At 36.3% G+C, this 22,318-nt stretch overlaps 1 protein-coding gene across 7 annotated transcripts in view; it reads right to left on the reverse strand.

Annotated features, from left to right (window-relative positions):
* Positions 1-22,318, reverse strand: part of LOC136873917 (phospholipid transfer protein C2CD2L) — a 430,499-nt gene that overhangs the window by 66,432 nt on the left and 341,749 nt on the right. For 4 of the 7 annotated variants that reach the window (XM_067147258.2, XM_067147261.2, XM_067147256.2 and 1 more), the window contains exons 5-10: positions 17,461-17,551; positions 17,252-17,360; positions 11,387-11,576; positions 4,433-4,565; positions 4,233-4,354; positions 829-855 (exon numbers count right to left, since the gene is read on the reverse strand). In XM_067147258.2, the coding sequence (XP_067003359.2) occupies positions 829-855; positions 4,233-4,354; positions 4,433-4,565; positions 11,387-11,576; positions 17,252-17,360; positions 17,461-17,551 (672 nt within the window). The remainder of the gene's footprint in view (positions 1-828; positions 856-4,232; positions 4,355-4,432; positions 4,566-11,386; positions 11,577-17,251; positions 17,361-17,460; positions 17,552-22,318) is intronic. The other 3 variants (XM_067147262.2, XM_067147259.2, XM_067147257.2) reach the window with 2 other exon arrangements.

Consider the following 22,318-nt stretch of genomic DNA (forward strand, 5'->3'; position numbering starts at 1 on the left):
ACCTCAATACTCTTTAAAGAGAGCTTCCTTTTCCTTATCCTCAACCGACCGACTGACCAAAGACAAACTCACAGGAATGTAATAAAGGGACTTCATTCTGAAACCACTAGCACTGATTTACTTGTTCAAATCCCAGCCAACGAATGTGGGATTTTTAAGTAAAAAGTCACTTTCTTGTGTTTTTTATTTCACTTAAAACTGGATGTTCCATGAGTATGATCACGATTTCAACACTGGATAACTGTTAACTTCCTTACTCGCTTGGACATTTAAGAGATAAAAATCTGTTCCTGTAATTGCACTCCAAATATGCAAAGTTCCATAGAAAGATTTCTCTTTTTTTTTCTAGTGGCTTTACGTCGCACCAATAATAATAATGATAATAATAATAATAATAATAATAATAATAATAATAATAATAATAATAATAATAATAATAATAATAATAATAATACATTTTGTCTGAAATATGTAGTGTTTCACTTTTTTAATACAATATAATTAATTATTATTATTATTATTCTCTCTGTAGAAACTGATTCAAAGCACAACATCTGGCATACAGGTGAAGATTAATATTAATGGAAAGCAAGCAAATGTTCTTGGAGACGCAATAACATATCCTATTATTGAATTAAAATTAAACAAAATGGACTATAATACAACAATAACTATATCCATATCAATACTCACTGCTAAGCATTGGGAAGATAGAAGTATGTGAACTTTTACATTATACATTTGTCGCAACATGTAACACAAAGATAAATAGAAGTATTGAAGTGCTGGTTAAATTGCTAAAATAGAATGAATACAACTGTAACATACCTTGACAAGCTGTCGGGGCTGAGGCTGCTAAATGAGAAGGCAGGGTGCAGAGGGGGAAAAACAACACACCATTAGTACACAACACACATGTTACATGCATGCACTTCATGAAGACAGGACATTTCAAGCTACACAACACATAGATCCATTTCATTTGAGAGGGGAAAGGTACAGACTTCACACTCATATTCTTTCAATGTTTTACAAGCAAATATAGAGAGTATGTTCAATTTTAAGAGTATCAAGGTGAATTTTAATGAGTAGAGAACCTTCAATGGTAACTTAACACATTTAATTATGTTCTATTTAAACATCAGCTCAGGTAACAAGCCATAATAGGCCTGTTATTTTTGCGTGCACAAAGCAAAGTCAGGAAATTTCAGCAAGTTCCTGGTACTGTATTTTTGAAAGCACTAGAATTTTCTTTCTATAAATGATTTCAGTTTTTCTGATTTTCTCCCATCTAATGTAATTATTTTGTCTGTGAATTCATTTTCTTCTAAGAAAATACAATTTATCAGAATTGCAAACTCCCTGTGTTAGCTTAACTTCACTTTGGTTTGATTTCTCTCACTATAAAAACATTCCAGAAGAATATACATTCTAATACTTGTAATGGTCCACCTGGTTATATTCAAATTTCCTGTATGACATTTAGTCTTCTTAGGTTTCTTTCGTACTGACCCACTTAAATCTTGCAAAGTTCGAAACTTACCGCAGGCAGCCCTGAAGATGGTAATCCATGGTTTCCCATTGTACACATCAGGCAAATGCTGGGGCTGTACCTTAATTAAGGCCATAGCTACTACTTTCCCAGTCCTAGACCTTTCCCATTCTTCTGTCACTGAAAACCTTTGATGTCTTAGTCCAAAATAATCTTGGAAATCCAGATTTTGTGTCATACAGCATATATTTTCATGGTATAAAATACAGTAATCATAAGCTGTAAGCTGGTAATTAGGCCTACTAAGAATCAAGTATTCTCTCTCTCCCTCTTTTATCTTTCTAAATAAATAAAAAGGCTTTTCATTATCTCCACAATGTTCCTTTGCCCCCATAATTTCTCACTACAGCCAACATAGTTTCCCTTGATAGTATGCCATACACCCTCTCAATAACTACAAAACAAACATTACAGTACTGTTTGGTTCTCTCAAAGCATATTTCGATTAAATATTTAATTTTCACTATCACATTGCGCTTCGAAGTAGATTTTCAACTTTTAGGTTGTATCAAATACTTCGAAAGTTCAAAACCCATATCAAAGAGATGTCAAGTACAATATATGAGTAACTCAGTCATAAATGCTCAGGCAAGAAAGCTAACATTATCAAAATATAAATGAATAAACAAAACAGACGGAGGGAAGAGACTTAATATGTAAGTACATGTGGATAAAAGAAACAGACGGACCTCAAATTTTTATCTGCAACCTTTGTCAGTGGAGGATAGAATAAGAATGGTGGTGACCACTGCTAGAAAGCAGACACTGCTATGAGGTAAATGGAAAGGGGAGATAGACGAGGCTAGAGAATGGAATTAAAAAGTTAAATGAAGTTAGAGTTATGATGATGATTATGATGATGCTTGTTGTTTTAAGGGGCCTAACATCTAGGTCATCAGCCACTGATGGTACGAAATGAGATGAAATGCAATGACAAAATAAAAATCCAAAACCCTCCACTGACCAGAATTCAAAGCGTGAGAACGAAAAATGAACGGATGGATATGAAGTTAAAACAATCAGTGGAGCCGACCCACAATGCCTCAGTCTCAGAAAGTGACGGAGAACAATAGTAATACTGACCAAGGGACTGCTTCTAGAGCTCAGTACTGAATCGATGATGCTTGCAAGCTAAAGAGGTCCAAAATATAGGTTATCGGCCTCTCATAATGGTACTTATCGCTTGAAAAGTAGAACCATGGTATTTGACATGGTGTGGTACTAATCAAAAGTATCGTAGACTCACGGTATTCCACACATTATGGTACTACTCACAGGTAACGAAATTCGCACAGGTAATACAGACCTATGGTGTTTCACACATAGCAGCGCCAATAACAGGTAACGCAAACCTATGGTTTTTATCACGTGTGTACTAACCACAGGGACTCGTACTATCCCGTGGTGTTCCTTATACAGTGGGTACTAATCATAGGCAAGCCAGAACCCTGGTGTCGCTCATATAGTGCTACTAATCACAGGTACCGTAAAAGCCTGACCGCACGGTGCTCCTGATTGCTACTAATCACAAACCTATTTGGTACCTAACATAGTGGTACTACGCGCAAGTAATAGAGACCCATGGTGTTCCCCGCATGGTGATACTAATCACAAGTAGTTTCATGGTTCTAATCCAATCATCCCTTGGTCGCCCCTTTTAGTCGCCTCTTACGACAGGCAGGGGATACCATGGGAGTATTCTTCATCTGCATCCCCCACCCATAGGGGGTTGTGTGTTTGGTCCGCGAGAGGTATTTTATTTCCCTCAAGTCCGCCGACAAGCCGGTTAGGACCCCCCTATCCGCCACCTGGGACGCGCCACGTGGGAGTATCACCTCTCCCCCTGCTACGCCAGCGTAGTAGGTTCGTGGGAAGTTAGAGTAATGTTAAGGCCGGATACTTCCCTAGAATTGAGTATCAGTTGATGTCCAACTTCAGAATCTCTAAGGCCAAGAGGTGGGGAAGATAGAGGTAAATACTGAAGGACTTGAACCATGGGACAATTGCTAAATGTTATTTGATGAAGCTGGGTGAGAATGGGGGGTAGGAAGATCTATATTGTAGGTTTTGCAGGTACTATTGTGGCCGCCTATATGTATGGCTCCAAGTTTTGGCAGTTAATTCAATATACAAAGCTGGACAGAGTTTGCACTGAAGCTGGTAGATGATGAACGAAGAGCAGTCAGGGCAATCTTGAATGAAGTAAGACTTGTTGGTGGTCCTGCTGGCGAAAGTGGTGCTGGGTATATGTAAGCGGCAGGTCTTGTAGCGGTTGTGTTCATAGGGGAAAGAACCAGAAATGGGGAGGGAGTTGATATGGTTCATAGCAAGTGAGGATTTCTGACGCTTGGTGGGCACCCAAATATAACTGGAAGATGATTCAGGTATAATGTGACGTTGAGAGAAGGATGAAAGATCATGGGTGTGGGGTGAGGATGGGAGAAGGTTGAATCAATCACATGTACCAGCTGATTTTGTGATAAATGTACCATTTGGGTTCTCTGCACATAATAACCTTTAACAATGCATAGATTAAATGGTCTCTGGTTCCATGTTCAAAGCTTTCTCCCTAACATACTGCTACCAATTAATAATCTCTTAAGAGTTCATCAGAAAGAAACAAATGATATATCATTATGAGTGTGAAGAGAAAGACGAGCCTTGAGAAAAGTGTACTCACTCTTTGGACGCTGTGAATGATGAGTGTGCTTTTGTTGGCCTGTCCAGCTCCCGATCTGTTACGCATCTCCAGTTCCTTCAGAGCAGAGTCTGTTACTGCTTCACCTCCATTTGTTAAATGCTCTGCAAAGGCAATAAAACATCAAAATAACACAGAAAACATAGAACTGATGCTGATAGTTGAAAAGAACATAGACTCACCACCAGGTGTTGCAAATACAGTTTTTGTAGTTGTTATTACTCCACCAGAGGGTGACACAGTTCTTAGAGTTTCTTTAAGTTTGTATGGCTTGTCTCCCATCAAAGGAATGTCTGCTCCCTCAATAAACAGAAACTGGAAGAGGAATGATATATCAGTCAATTATGACAGTAAAATTACACATTTTTAGCTGATTAACACAGTAACTTGCAAGAAATATTTGAAAGCCTGCTAATGGATTGACATCTTATTTCCTAGCATCGAGTGGTATTGTAACCTGTGTACACACACTTTCCAGGGCTAAAAGTGATCCTACAAGGATTGTTCAATTGAAACATAAACTGGTGTCTAGATACCTACACAGTATGTATTGGTCAGCATAAACTGTCTCACAATGACAGCTTAGTGATGACAGTTAAAGACATTCTACAGATAATCACCCCCAACCTTCAGGCACCTGCCCCAAAGCTAAAAATGTTTCTTTACACCCCCAATAAAGAAGGATGCTGGTTACAGGTTGAAACACTCTTCCACAGGATCATAAGCTGCTTGATTGGCAATGAAACACTTACTCTTCAGGGACTTTTTCAATGGACCAAGAACATGATAGTCAAAAGAGGACAGACTTTGGCTCTAAGGCAGGTGATCCATAAGACCCCAAAACATTCAGTGCTGTCACTTCTTGGATGTCCTGTCAACTATTTGAAGTGTTGTAAAATTGGTCTGTATGTCAATTGAACAATGTGTTTCTCATAGTGTTTTACATGTTCAGATTGGACTATTTAGATCAGGTGCAAAAGAAGACTTCGCTTGGTTGACTAGAGTGCAGACCCCCACTCCTCGATTTGGAGCAATAACGCTGTCTCTCTCTTTCCCCACGCCTGTCTCGCTCACTCTGCCTGTCTCCCTCTTCCTCACTTGCTCCGTAGTGCTCCAAATCCAAGCCGAGTTGAGCCAATTGAGCCAATTGAGCCAAGCTTAGCTGAGTAGCCCAGAGACAAAGCGTTGGTCCGAGCCAAGCCAAATGGGACTGATGCACTGTGCACAGAAACTCTGCGCCTCAATTTGCACGTGTGAGATTTTGGGCATTTGAGAAGCCCTGACTTAGATTGATGTTTTCATGGTCCATATTAATACACATGATTAGGGCTCAGATGTTTAGGAAAAGTCATATTTTTTTCTTTATCTCTATTTTCTTGTCTGATTGGATTTCGGTGCAAATCAGGTGATTATCGTCACAGTTAAGTGATTTTTATATGTCATATAAATGCATAGTTTGGCTATGTTTTGCCATAAGGTCATATTTTGAACTATTTTAGTAGAAACATCATATTTCAGCCATATTTCTGCGGTCTGATGACAGCTGTAGGTGTGCAAAATCATCTTCAACTTACCGAATGCGCACTAGTGTTCACAAAACTGCTTCTCGGTATCACATTGTTGATACAAGTGGAATACCCTTTGTATACAATGAAGGTCATAGACCTCACCCTAACCATCCCACTGTACTCAGCAACCCAGTCTACCAGGTAGAGACAGAAATAATCAGGAAAATCCCGTCCCAGCAGTGAGCTAATTACTTCTGGTAATCGCTCACTTGTCTTTGTTCAGATATTAGACCCTCAACCTCCTTTCACTTACACAAGCATCAGTTTACGGTAAATCATATCCCAGCACACATTCCAGTATACCTAAGGGAAAGTCTTCTACTAGTGTTAAGTTATGAAGCTTTGTTAAAGAATTTGGAGAAGAATATATCTGTACAGAAGATTTAGTTGTATTTTGCAAGTTGTGTGAAGTGAAAGTCATGACTGAAAAATGTTTTGATGTGCAACAACATTATAACACGGCAAAATACAACAGCAATGTCAAATGACAACATGTCGATAAGAAGAAGCAGCAATTGACATTCGATAAGGCTGTTACATCTTCAGCGATGGACAGATGTTTGGATTTTTCAAAGGAACTTTGTGAGATAATGGTGTCTGCAAACATTCCTCTAAACAAGGGGAACAATTCCCATTTCAAGAATTTCCTGGAGAAATACACTAAAAAATCTGTTCATACAGAATCAACACTGCGAAAAAACTATTTATAGCATTGCTATGAAGATACTCTAAATCGAATACGACACAGTGTAGCAGACAATAACATTTGGATACCTATTGATGAGATGATGGACACTGCAGGTAGATATATAGGGAATGTAATTACTGGAACACTCTGTGCTGATCACCCTGGGAATATTTTTCTACTAACCTCAGAAGTTTCAGAGAGTAAATCATTCAACGATTGCAATTCTTTTTGAGAATGGACTAAAACTTTTGTGGAAGGATGAAATTAAGTGGGAAAATATTCTTCTTGTTGTTACTGATGCTGCTCCATACATGGTGAAAGCTGTTTTATACAAGAATGATTCACGTCACTTGCCTTGCGCATGCTCTGCATATGGTGGCAGAAGAAATTTGTGGAAATTATCCTGAAGTTGATAAATTAATATCTAACATCAAAATTTTTTGTTGAAAGCACCACTGCGGGCTGTGACTTTTAAGGAGTTAATTCCTTTGACACCACTCCTTCCACAGCCAGTTCTTACTAGGTAGGGGACATGGCTCAATGCTGACGCGTATTATTGCGAAAACTACTCCACTTTCAAAAACATTGTTAACGGCTTCAACAAAGATAATGCCTCTTCTATCAAGATTAAGCAGGAATTGTTTTCCAACAGTTTGTCAGGAAATCTGGCATATATGAAATCGAACTTTGGAATTATATCGAGTGCAATTACTCGTTTACAATCTGCTGGCTTAGAAATTCATGCAAGTATTGACATTGTGAGATGTGTTGAACTTTCAGTACAGCAATCACATGGAATAGCTGGTGACAGTGTAAAACGGAAACTTCAAAATGTGCTTAATCAAAATGATGGTTTTCACCGTGTGTGCAAGATAAATGATGTAAATGGTATGTTCCGAGCTGTCAGAGGAGAGATGGTGTGGGAGGACATCAGTAGATGAATAAATTTGAGTGGTGTCTTTAAAATTAGGAAAGATCACAATATGAAGATAAAGTTGGAATTCAAGAGGACAAATTGGGGCAAATATTCATTTATAGGAAGGGGCGTTAGGGATTGGAATAACTTACCAAGGGAAATGTTCAATAATTTTCTAATTTTTTTGCGCTCATTTAAGAAAAGGCTAGGAGAACAACAGATAGGGAATCTGCCACCTGGGCGACTGCTCTAAATGCAGATCAGTAGTGACTGATTGATTGTTCTTAGAGGAGAAGGTACCAGTACACTTCAAGATGAGTCCATACTCGACAGCAGTGATTTAACATTATTTAAATATGCACCAATAACATCTTGTGATGTAGAAAGGAGCTTCTCTTCTTACAAAAATGTGTTAAAGTGATAATCGGAGGTCTTTCGCATCTGATGCTTTGAAGATGAATCTTGTCATACACTTCAATTCCACCCACGGAGTAGAATGAAAAAGGTATATAAGTTTACACTGTAGTCTCTGATGCCCTACCATAATGTATTGTAAGACATATACTTAATTAGTTTTTTGGTGCTCAATTTAAACTTTAACGCATTTGAATAATGTTAATGAAATCTGGGCTTAAACATTACAAACTAATTTTTTTAAATAGACTGATTTCTAGTTTTCTCATATTTCAACCACCAAACATGTTTTGACTTTTAAAATGTTGTGTGATCTGATAATCTTAGCGAACTTAGTACTCTATAGGTATGTATTCACAAAAGTTTGATAAGTGAATCAAGGATAATAGACTGTGAATAACTGCTGCACATGTATATTCAGAAAACTAATATTCAAGTAAGAATAAAGAATTTAGTTAACAAATATGTATCAGAAGAATTGCCGTTTCAATTTATTTTAAAATGGCCATATTTTGATTAATCATTTTTGGGTCACATTTTGTAATTTTTACGTCGTATTTTGTCACTTTTGAGGTCATATTTTGTCATTTTTGAGGTCATATTTGCTTGCTTACTTGGACTATTTTTAGGTCTAAAACATCCGAGCCATACACATATACTTTTGGTCCTTTGCCCTGTCAAGAAAACAAAGGAGAAACTTTTTTTACATTTCATGGGGACTTCAGAATAAGTTGCTCAAGATGACATTGCTTCAACATCTGTATTTTCAAGATATTAGTTGAACATTTAAGATTAGTGTATTTCTCATAATTTTCTGTGTGTCTTGTGACAATGTTGTATTTTACTGTGGCATTTTTGTTCACATACAGTACTTATTTAGTGCATATAAGACTTTGGATGGATTTTTGACAAATTTTTAAATACTATATGTATATTTTTATTACTGAAATTTATTTAGCTGAAGATGCCCAATAAAAGGGATGAAACATGTCCTATATTTTAACATGACTTGTTATCCTTTTTGATTTAATGTATATCATGATTTGTACTGAAAGGTGGAACTGATAGTTCCTTCCCCCACCTCCTCTCATACTTTGTTTGTCACTCATTCTTGCGATGCCTTGAATGATGAGTATGGTTTTTTCTGTTTTGTTTTTTTATTTTTATTTTTTCCAGAGGTTCTTTTTAAATGGTAGGACCAATCAATCTCAAATAAAGATTTCAATCTGAATAAACTTTGCTAAAATTATAAAAATAACATGAGAGAAATATTTATCTCTGATGTAAAAGAATTGGACTGTGATGCTCTACATCTACCTTTCGAACAACCCAGTTCAGTTATTTAATAATCTCTAGCAGATACAAATTTATTAATGCTTTATCAACGAAAGCTTAATAATACCATTCATTTTAATTACAAAGAACAGAGGCATCTCTCATTGTTACATAAGTGTGTGAAAAACCTCCCAGATAACATTTTCATCAGTTATTTACTTACCACTGTTGCCTTGTACCATTTTGATGTTAGGGATATTATCATCAGTATTGTGCATTCACTGAGTGTGTGGGAGGAGGGCAAATATGAAGATAATTATACGGGGTTATTCTAAACACTTGTCAGGGTTTGGAAGAATCATAATCCACAGTGCAATTAGTGTAGAAATATGAATCTTATTTTATTATGCACTGTAACTCATAAAATTTTTTATATACATTACAAATACTCAATATCCGCACCCTTTGTAGCTTGGCACACATCTACTTGACAGTCCATCTCTTCCCACACATGCACCGACTTACCAGTGGAGATGTTCAAGAAGGCAGCTCCAATGCACTGCTCCAGTTCCAGAATATTTGCCAGTAGAGGAGTGACAAAAATTTGATATTTAACATATCCCCCATAGCAAGAAGTCACACAGTCAGGTCTGGTAAACGAAATGGCCAGGGTAAGGGAGTCTGATCACCGTCCATCCCACGTATGATCCATGGAAATGAGGTGGTGCACCATCCTGTTGCAATATGAAATCGTCCCTATCATCATTCAACTGGGGTAACAGCCATGCTGTAAGCATGTCCAGGTAAGTCAGTCCTGGCACTGTCTGCTCAGTAAAGAAGAACAGGCCTTTGACCTTTGTCTTTGTAACAGCTCAGAACACATTCACTTTGAGGGAGTCGTGTACATGTTCCATATAACGATGGAGGTTTTCTGTTCCCCAAATGCACCTTTCTACTCATATGAAAGGTTGCTTTGCCACTGAAAAGTCTGTCATGAAAACCATCTTCTTCCACACGTTCTTGCAGTGCGATGCAAAAATTTGAACGTAGGACTTCGTCATTACCTAGTAAATACTGACACAGCTGTAAGTGATATGGCCTTACCTTCAGGCGCCTCGTGGTTTGAGCTACATTCAGTTCCTTGCTGCCTCTTGTAATTGATTTCTTAGGACTATGGAGATAAATTTCCTTGATGCAATTCACTTCCGCTTCTGACATAGCGAGATACCCACTGCTTCGCCCTTTACACAAACAATGCATGTCCACAAATTGAGCGTACCATCTGTGAATAGAGTTCCCATATTTCATTCGAAAATGGCACTGGACTTTGCCTCGTTTGATAATCTGTTCACCCACTTAAATTTATAAATTGCATTCTGCTAAAATTATCCTTGTGTGTGTCCACTAACAGATGATGTTGATGATATTCAAGAGTACAAAACATTTTATTGTTATTACTGCTGACTGCCATTTTGTAACTACTGCTATAACCGCCGTCTGATGGTAACTGGGGTAACTACAGTCGATGCAAAACAAAACTTCGAGGGTTTGTCTATCCATTGCTGCAACGATAATAATCAATATGTTTTCCATTGCCTCAAAAAAAAAAAAAATCACTAAACCCTGGCAATCATTCTGAATAACCCTGTACTATAAGATAATAATCATTATACATTATATAATTATATTAGCAAATAATAAAAATTCAGGTTGTGACTTACTAGCACCCCATTGATTATAGTAAACACTCTAAAACTACATGTAGATAGATAAGAAAAAGTAGTCTTAACAAGACAAGAGTGTGAACCTGTATCCAGCTTCATATATTGCTTATATTTTGCCTCGTTTGATAATCTGTTCACCCACTTAAATTTATAAATTGAATTCTGCTAGAATTATCCTTGTCTGTGTCCACTAATTCTTCTACTTTCATTTACTGTGTCTTTTGCTAAGAATATGATATTCTCTAACATCTTGATTGCCATCAGATTTGCTCCATTACTCTTATTGTCATCTTTGTTACTATAGCCGAGAATCTCACAATACATCACAATAACTAAATCATTGAAAATCATCTCATCTTTTATATATTTAATAATTAATGATGACGAATTGCTGGAAAATACTGTACAATTATTTTTTACTATAAAGTCTACAAATCAGAAGTACCATACATTACAATTTTTATCTTATGCAAACATATTTTTAAACTACACTTGATTTCTTGTCTGTGTTCTGCCTTTGATTGTAATTATATTTTAACCCAGTTATTTACCTCCACTGTTAAGGTTCCAGACACCTCATCTTCCTGATAAGGCCTTGATTGCAAGGAGATGATCTGTCGCTGGCTGGGATTAATCAACAACTCCTCCACACCAACAATGCCAAGGCCAAGGAATCTATTAGTTTTGTTAGCACGATCATATACTTCAAACAGCAGTTCGGCTGTATTTGGACTGAGATCACTGCAAGAGAACAAAGTCTGTAAAGAAATTTGACTACATCTTCTATCTCCAACACTCAGGATCAATTTCACTCCATGTTTTGTGCAGCATGTCATGTGGCAGTGCATTCAAGAAACTGAGGAAATTGTATTGGAAATCTGTTCTCATTCACTTTTCTGTCAGTTAAGAGTTTAAGAGAGATTTGAAAATACAAAACTGCATCACACATTTCAAGTAAATCTTAAGAAATACGTTTTGTATACTACATGTAACTTTACAATGTGATTTATCTTCTATATATTGTTTGTTTTACACCACTCTGACAAGGACATGTCTTATGGTGATGTTAGGATGTGAAAGGGGACTGGGAAGAAGGAGACCGTCGTCTTAATTAAGGTAAAGCCTCGGCATTTGACTGGTGTAAAAACAGGAAACCTTAGAAAACCACGTTCAGGGCTGCCAACAGTAGAGTTCAAACCCACTATCTCCCAAATGTAAATAAGTGATTTAAGTAATGTAAGTGACCAAACCATGAAGCCAACTCACTCAGTAATATCTATATTTAGCAACAGAAGTAAAAACATTTTCTGTAGCCATAATGATGCAATGTGAATCAGAAATGTAGGGGTTTTTTTTTGTATTTAACTATGCTTTATTTTCAGAGGCAACTTATACTTAAATGAAGCTCTTTATGTAAATTGTATATAGTACAATGTACATTACGGTAACTTATATACAATAAACTTTATTCTAGTTCCTTCATCTACATATACAGTACTCCTTTTCTTTCTGCTCACTGAACTGTTTTGGATTGCCTCAACATGTCAACCAATGCTGTCTCCACACTTAATATTTTCATCCATTTTCAATTCCAGGACTCTCAGAATGAGTGGTGCTTGCCAGGTTTGGTCACTCTATGCTATGAGCAAAGTTAACAGAAACAGAAAATAATTTTCAAGCATTTACCAAGAGAATAAACCTCTTTCTTTTCTTTCTTTTTTTTTTTAAAGAAATAGATAAAAGCCATGTTTATGTATATCATACCAATACAATACTACGGGCTGTCCACTGTGGTATGTAACCAGGAACTCAGGACCCGAAACCTATCATCAGCCATTCTTGAAAGTATTTTCATAGAATTACTTTTTTTTCAAATCCAAGAAAACATTGAGATGGTGCATCAGACAAGGCCATGATAACATCCCTCCCTTTCCTAACAACAATGATTATAAATAACCACCAGTTCAAATAGCATATTAACTCAGATAAATAATACACTACCTCACTAGATACATGCAAACTGCATACATGCTTTATGCTTACATGAAGTAAAGTGTAATGCTTTTAGTAAGTGCTGTACAAATGCTGAATGAGTTCTGAAGAATATATACCTGCAAGGAAACCATTAAAGCCAGTAGAGGCAGCACTGTTAATTAGTTGCTGGGTTTGTTACATGCCTACGCCTTGTGTGATTTACAGGAGGGGGGGTTAAATGTTACAGTTCTATGTCTTTGGCTTCCAGCAGGTTATAGAGCTACAGGGTAAAATTCTATCATCCCACAACACTATAAATTTATGGTATCTTAAGAGAAATTGTACAGAACTTCTTTGTAAATTATGTTTTTAGTACTTTTTTTTTTGTAATCTATAACATTTCACTAGCCCTCACGTGAGACATGGCTACATATGGCTCTCCATAACCAAACACTGATTCATTTAAGAAATTTTAATTCTATCGTAAGTCTCCCCTATCTTCTGTTGATAATTATAGCAAATTCCAAATGTACTGGAGACCACCTTCTTTAAAATGAAAACAGTAATGTTAAGTCAGAAGATGTAGGAGTGTATATTTGTCCTTTCACTTCCCCTACTAGCATTTCTAGATGCAAGTCTCATGTCATTGATACGGTGAGCTTGATTGCAGGAACCTGCACCACAAAATGCGCAGAGCATGGAGAGAAGTTCTTCAAATTGCTAAATGGACAAATGTAAACCGTGCTGTTGTAATGAATAATTTGACTGCACAGTCTTGCAAAGGAATAAAACTTTATTTCTTCTTTAATAATTTAAAAAATATAGTCACACAAACTTCTTCTTTTAAAAACACCTTGCCCGTATTCAGAAATATAGCTTTAATTTGAGACTATACTGAACTCTTACAAAAATTATTGCTCTGTATTAATATATTAATTTGGTAACTAAATGTATATAGAACTTGAGATTACAATGTCCCAAGAGTTTAAAAATGAAACAGCAACAGATTTATTCTTCATTCATTAAAAATAAAATTTAAAAAAACATTTGTCTCCATAAATAGACTCTGTTCAACACACTAGAGGAATTCCAAGTTGACAGAAAAACAAGGGAATTAAACAAACTCAAACAGCAAAAACCAGACTATGAATTTCATTTGAAAAGACTCAGTATATGGAAGGAATTAGATCAAAATTCGACAACCAACCATAATCACCAAATTTGGAAAAATCTTCAAAGTAGATAAATTAGAGTATCTAGGCACAATTATTCAACCAGCATGGTTACATCAGGAAACAAGTAAGAAAAAGAACTGCTAACTCCAAAGAGTTTTCAAAATCACATGGAACAGATACAACAACATATCTATAACAAAAAAATGCAAAATTATGACACTAAAACACAGTCATCAAATCAGAGGAACTCTGATAATTATCAGCAGGTCACAAACAAAAATTGAAAAACAAGAGACAAAAAAATTCTCAGAAAAGTCCTAGGACCAAAATTTAAAAGTAACAGAAAAAATTACAGATATAATTAGTAAAAAGCAATTAAAATTCTACCGACACCTACACAGAATGGATAACAACAATTTGACAAAGAAACTTCTAGATCTAACACCATCCTTCAAAAACCACAGCAGTTGGTTAATAATAATACTTTAATACTTTATTAACAGTAATACCATTTTACACAACACTAGAGAAAAATAAACAAAACACACTAAAAAGAAAGTTCAGTGGAGTAAGTAGAAATATTTGTATACATATATACACAGGTTATATTACAAGTAAGCATAGGAAAGTCTGGTTAGTGCAAATAAACAAATATCTACAAGAAATTGGCATTACCAAAGAAATCATTCAAGTCAGAAAGAAAGAAAGAAAGGGCCTGGGGAGAGAAGACCCTCCACAGAAAATACTATAGCAATCTAAACCAACATATCATAGACAAGAATGCATCATGCATGTGGTTACAAGGTGGGCACTTATTTGGGTAGACAGTGGAATTTGCAGTTGCTATACAAGACCAAGTAATAGCTACAAACAATTACAAAAAGCACATCATCAAAGACACCAGCGTACTCTCCGACAAATGCAGACGATACTCGGTTCATCTCGAGACCATCGCCCATATCACTGCGGGCTGCCCAGTACTTGCCTCCATAGAATACATGAGATGGCACAATCATGTCTTGGGATTTATACACCAGGCACTTGCTCAGAAAAACCAATTAACTCAGGAGTACCATGAAAAATCTGCAAGTACAAAGAACTTGCAGAAGAGATCAAGAGGATCCGAAACTGGTATGGATAGTCGCTGTGATTCTGTCAGTCAATGGCCTCATTCCACACACACTTCACAAGAGTCTGCAAGAACTGGGTCTTCCACCAATCACCTACAAAATTATGCAACATTCTGTCCTGTCAACATGCAACATTGTGTGATCGTTCCTCTCACAAGAATGAAGATCCCGTGATCTAGAGTTTTGTATATAGTTGTACATCAATATTTGTATTATAATGTGTGAATACTTTAATTATTGTAAGGCACTTGGTGCACCCTGTGCCCCGTTACTACCTATAATACTTCCTGTGGAGAAGCGTATGAATAATAATATTATGTGTCTTCTGTCCACATCAGATAAAATATACATAATCATTTAACTGAGAAGTCATTATTCAGAAACACAATCATATGGTATGTAGCTATTATATAATATACAATATAATATACTCAGCAGAGTTGCCAGTTATTCCCTGTGCTGTATCTGGCCAAGTGGATGATACAACAGCCACCTGACCCACATAGCTCGCCCAGTGGTGTCACAGTCTCAGCTAGTTTATATGATAAGCTTCCATATAGTGTGATTGCTTCTTATACAGCAGTAACTGATTTGTGTTTCATGGCTTCTGAATTTATGTGTTGAACAGTGTATTTCTGTATGCTGCAGATCTTTTAAAGCACCAATCTGCTGGGAAAGTGAGAATAGAATTCTGCAAACAATTTCCTGGAGTGTGAGTTCCAACATATTAGGGAATTAAGAAAATTGTGAATAAATTCATAACTGTGGTTTCAGTCCTAAACAAAAACAAAACAAACAAAAAAAAAAGGTGAGATAAATAACTAACTGTCTTAACTGATGATAAAATTCAAGATATTTGTGAAAGACTTGAGTGATGCCCCCAGAATTCTTTAAGGAAACTGGCTCAGCAAATTAAGGTTTCATATTCTTCTGCATGACGGACAGTAAGAAAACCGAAATTTAAACCTTACACAGTCGCAGAAAGGCAACGTTTAAGGCCAAAAGATCTAGCTGCAACAAAATGTTATTGCAATTGGTTTCCTCAGTTAGTCAAGAGTGGTGAACTGAATCCTGAATTACTACTGTTTTGTGATGAGGCATGGTTTCATTTGCAGTGACATTTAATTCACAAAATAAGTGATCCTGGCCACCTGAAAATTGAAGAATAATTTACGAAACTGATGATGATGATGATTATAATGATGATGATGCTTGTTGTTTAAAGGGGCCTAACATCTAGGTCATCAGCCCATTATGATCTTATAACAGGAGCTTAGTGTGCTATTAGTATCAAAAGAATTGCAGGGTCAATTTCTTTTAAGGACACCATTTATTCTGATCAATAGAATTAATGCTGAACAAGTTTTATATTTAACTGGCTGAATAGGAAAGGTCACTTGGATATTTCCAGCATGATGGGACTACAGCACATATGGCTCATAATTCAATGAATGCAGTGCGTGATGTTTTCGGGGACAGAATAATTCGTTCAGTGTTATGGCCAGCTCGCTCTCCTGATTTAACCCCTTGTGACTTCTATTTACAGGGGTAGTTTGTAAGACAGAGTACGTAGAAGTAGCCCCCATACCATAGAAGAACTGAAAAATGCAATTCACACTGAAATTTTGAAGATTCACGAGACTGAATTGCACAGAGTGAACCGGAATATCATCACATGCTACAACCCTTGTCTACAGCCTGAGGGAGCATTTTCAACACTTGCTGTAATGGGGTAACTTTTATTGTTTTTCTGTCTATTTTTCAATCTGATTATCCACTCATTAAAGTTGATTGGTTTTCTAAGGATGTACGGGAATGGTGTGAGAGCGACTGCACTTCCACTTACCAACACGAGGCATGCAGGGAGGATGGCAACCTTTGCGAGATTCACCCACTGGCACATTGAGATAAAATGCTGGATTTTTTTATTGAGAAGCCTGTATGTTTTATTGACATTCTCGATTGGAGAGTGTTGATTCTGTAATAAGAACTTAATTGGTAGGCTAATGCCTGAGAAAATAATGAAAAATATAAATTAGAGAAGAGGTTTACAAAAGGATATCACTATTAATGTATTAGTGAAAAAGAAAGAAATGATATAAAAGAAGCAGGGATAGGTATCAACCTCATTACTTACAAGAGAAAATGCTCGTCCCAGACAGGGCTGTTTGTTGCCTTCTTTATGGAAGTTTGATTCTTTTGGGGTGGATCATCCATTTCCACCACACAGAAAGGTTCTGTGCAACCTGAAATAATAGTGACAGTAAAACATGTGAACATCATGGGAAAAAGTTAGGTTTACTGTGTACAAAGTGAATTGAACAAATAGGTGAAAGCAAGTACTACCTAGTTTTCCACCAAGGCTGGTGGCTTTTATCACTTTAACCAAAAGCCTCTTCTCTACAGCAGTCTTTGTTGGAATGGATGGGGAAGCCATCTGGAAACAATATTTCATCACACAAACATGAGTTTAGGACAATACTAAATAAAGGAAAAAATATAACAATCACCAATATAATAAGGTTTAAAAATACAAGTATAAATGTGATATGTTTAAATTTCCACACTAAACTCACATGTGAAATACATCCAAGATATCAATTAAGTTGAAAACAGGTTGAAAAATGTAATGATATCCATCAGATTAAAAGCAACATAAAAAAAAAGAAATATTTTGGTGACATACTGGTACTGCAACTGATAAATCCACTGGCACACTGAGATAAAATTCTGGATTTTTCATTGAGAAGCCTATATGCTTTATTGGCATTCTCAATTGGAGAGAAAATGTTGATTCTGTAATAAGAACTAAATTTTTTATTTGAAATGTTAGGCAAACATATTCAATAAGTGGAGATATTACCTCCAAGAATACACTGTCACTACACTGTGATAACTCAGCAGTGCACTAGCCAACACCTAGGAAATGTGTGCCACTCCAACCAACAATCCCGGTGGCATAGGAGGAAACATTTGATTTTTAAATAGAAAAATCTGAATTTTTTCAGAATATTTTTAATTGGTAAAAAAAATTTAGTTTCTTCTTGGGAATTTAATCTGTGGTAACTCTACAATCTACTAGCCTGCATTAGGAAAGTGTGCCATTCCAAGCAACAAGTCTATTGGCAGATTAAGAAGTCTGTATCCTTTAATATTGATATTCAGAATTGCTGAAAAAAAAAGAAACGTTGGTTTCCATATGGTAACTCTATGGTGTACTTGTCTGCATTTTGGGAAGGTGTACTATTCCAAACAATAAACCCTCAGGCAAAATGAGACAAAATATAGAAGCTTGTATTTTTTTAACACTTAATATTCACAGTCATGGAGAAAGGAAATGTTTGTTCTTCGTGGAAACTTAACTTATGATAATACTAGCTGTAAAACTCTTTGTTGATGGGACATTTGATTAGCACGTGTATGATGACATTTTTGTCTACCCCTCACATTGTCCCTCCTCCCCTGCCAGTGGCCTGTCATGACGTACTCACTTCCTTATTCTTTTACAGTTTCATTTTTTGCATTATTGCTGATCTTCGTTTGATCTCTTCCAGTAAGGAAAAAAAAAATCCAAGTATTGGGTTAATAATTTTTTTAAATACTAACAGCTGTAGAAAAGCTTTAAAATGTTGCCAAAACGATCTCCATATTAATTTTCTTTACAATCTATAGAGCTAGTTATTGGCTCTTGAACTTTCACATGACTGCCACTGATATTTCCCTTTTCACTGTATCAAAAAAGGGTATAGAACAAAAATTTGCCATGAGCTATTATTGTGTAAAACCGACCATAAGAGAGAGACAGAGTTTTATGCTTTGGGCCCCTTCTGAAACATCCCTTCTTGTGAAATGCTTTGGACAACTTATTTCTAAGATCCTACTTAACCTTATTCAAAACTGAAATACCAAATTTCACTCAAATCCACTCATCCAGTTTCCCATGATGCTGTAACGAGCACAGACAAATATTAAGTTGAACTCAACATAGGACATTACAATGAGACCATTAACCAACTGGAATGTTGCATTTAAAAGTAATGCTATCATATGAAATGCTAGATTAGATGAAAAACAGCACAGTTTCTCACTTTTCATGAACAGTATTATGCTGGCATTTCAGCAGTGCCAATGTCCAAAGCTGTAACAACCCGGCCACAGACAGCACTGCTCTGCCATTTTCCATTAACACTTTGAAGACGATGTCACCCCATGTGGGGTGACGGACCCTCATACAAAATAGAGTATGTCACCCCTCATGGGGTGACACGGCAGTGTGTCTAGGCCTCTCAACTTTAGGCTGTCGCACGAAACTAGCGCTACCATTCGCTGTTGTATTGCATTGCTTGTTCACGTAAGGTGTTCATAGAGTGCAGCGCAGTGCCCATTCCTTTCTCAGCACGCTGTGCATTGCGCAACAGACAGTGGAATTTCTCTGACATACGCAACCATCAGAATTAAAATATTAATAACAAGGACAATAATGTGGATAGGAGTCTATTATTGCTTTATTCTTATATACTGGTTGAGATTTAGCACTCAGATGAAATTGTAAACCGGGGCTACGTGTGAATAAAAAAAATGTTTCTCAGATTTGCAGTATGTTCCCCAGTAATTGTCACTGGTTGATGATTTGGTTGAATCATTGCCCGATGCAGCACTGGAATCTTTGCTAGTGTCCTCACTATACAAACTACTGTCGAATTCTGACTCGGAAAAGGTGGCATCACATTGCAAATCCTAAATATCAACATCTCTTGATTCAACACTCGAACACTTTTCAAGTTGTTCTTCTATCTCTCTATCGGTAATCATGGCTTACCCAACACAGAAACACATAACATGAATTAAATTCTTGTCACAAAACTGTAAATTACAAGGAACTCATTAAAGGGTGCATAAATCAACAGCTCACAGTACACAGCACAGTGTTCCACATCAACAAAGGTAAAAAGGCCGTCACCCCTGTAGGGGTGACATGCGCTTTCTCTGTTGCATAGTCAACCTAATAACCATATGTCACCCCAATGGGGGGACACAAAAATAGTAACTTTGAACATAAAATATGTCTTTGATTATCATCTACGGATGAAATTACGAACATCCGTAGCCCACAACAACCTGAAAAATGTATACTGCATTTCAGCAGTTTACCACGAAAAAAGCAAATGTACACGTCGACGCTTAAGTGTTATATATGCACTCTCCTCATTTGTATCAGTGCCTCAGAGCAGGGACCAAATAGCTGGATACTAAGATGAGTGAGTGTGTCATGTACCAGTAGTCATCAGAACATAATTATATGAACCCGAGGAATGGTATGCTAAAGAATAAAGTTATTTAATCCCCCAGCTACTTGATGCCTATATTCAAGCAGGTTGTTCTACTCAGGATGCTGCAGTAATCCCGTCTATCAGAGATGAGTATTAGTATTATTTATTTGCCACAGTTCTGTTCAGAGTGGCAGAAAAAGAGACAAAGCATGTCCCAACCAACAGTAGTCAATGCAATGTTATTGTTGATCGATTTTATGGGCTTTCAATGTTGTAGGCCTTCATATTTAGTTTTCTTTTAACTCTGTTATATTAGAGCACCTAATGTAAAGGAAGTCTTTCTTCCTCCTTTCATGACTTGTCTGACTCTTCAAGCGATCATTCCTTTAATATTTTTTGCTCATTTCGATAATCATCTTCTCAGTTTTCCTTGTCAGTATGGACTAATGACCATGCTCTTAAGACAATCATAACAAAAACTGCTACCACTACCAGTTAACGCGAAAGAACAATATTCCCATGTTAGCGATGCTTGGCATTAATATGGACTAAGCAACAAAAAGTCTAAATTCATGAATTATGTTTTCATAGTTGGTATAATAAAACCATACAGGACTTAAATGATCAGAAATCAGAAATTGTATTCTGAATACCTTTTGTTTGCTATTTATCAATAATACTAATAATACTAATAACATATATATTTAAAAATTACATTTTAGAACTTCCCCTGAACTGCTATTTCCACCAGCACGAATAAAAAAATTTATAGGATAGACTGTAGATGCTTTAGATACCGATTTTCATTAAATTCTGTTCACCCATTTTCTCGTAGCTCAGCGCTGCAATGAACTAAGCCATTTTATTGTGATGCGAACACGTACATACGCACAACGTACATACATACAGACAGACAGACAGAGATATGATGGAAAATTAAAAACTGCATGTACTTCTTACTGTGGACATGACTGATTCAGAATTACCATTCTTTTTTAATTCTGAGCAATGTACAGACAAACCTCTTATTTCATACAGATATTCCTCCCTTCACTGATGATGATTCAACGTAGCTTCTCCTCTCCTCTTCATGGTGATGATGCATTGAAATATTTACTTTTAATGAATCCTTGACCAGATAAATTGCTCGTCTTCTATATTTTATACTAATCCAGCCTCATGCTGTAATGGATACAATTTTTATTCAATAACTGGAGATAATACCTCCCTGAATACACTTCCACTGCACTGTGGTAATTCAGCAGTGTCTTTGTCTGAGAATTTTCTCTAATCAAAAATGTTACAGGATAATACAATTTATTGCCATCACCAAATACAATAATGAAGAGAGCAATATAATTATAGCACTTTGTTGTCTCCCACTGTCAAAATTTAAGATTCTTTGCTTTGTGTATCAGTTATGTCAATAGGTTAGTCAAAACAAAACTAAATATCCCTGACTCTCTCTCATAATACTTCAGCACCTGTCTAAAATTACCGGTAACTGATGGTTCCTACAAGAGTGTACCATCTCTAGAGCCTGCATTTTCAGGCTGTAATAGGTAATCAATCATTCATTCAATCATCACTGATCTGCAGATTCCCTATCAGTTGTTTACATAGTCTTTTCTTAAATGATTTCAAAGAAGTTGAAATTTTCTGAACATTTCCCTTGATAAATTATTCCAATTCCTAATATTTGTCCCAATTGTACATATTTTGTACATAATTTCCTACTTATACTCCATTGAACTTTCTTTTTAGTGTGTTTTGTTTTGTTCATTCTTCTCTACTGTTATGTAAAATGGTATTACCGTTAATAAAGTATTAAAGTATTAAGTATTAATTTGTCCTCTTGAATTCCAATTTTATCTTCATATTATGATCCTTCATGCTTTTAAAAGCTCCACTCAAGCTTATATCTCTAATAATAT

This window comes from Anabrus simplex, chromosome 5 (genome assembly GCF_040414725.1).
Source record: "Anabrus simplex isolate iqAnaSimp1 chromosome 5, ASM4041472v1, whole genome shotgun sequence".
Classification (NCBI taxonomy): domain Eukaryota; kingdom Metazoa; phylum Arthropoda; class Insecta; order Orthoptera; family Tettigoniidae; genus Anabrus; species Anabrus simplex.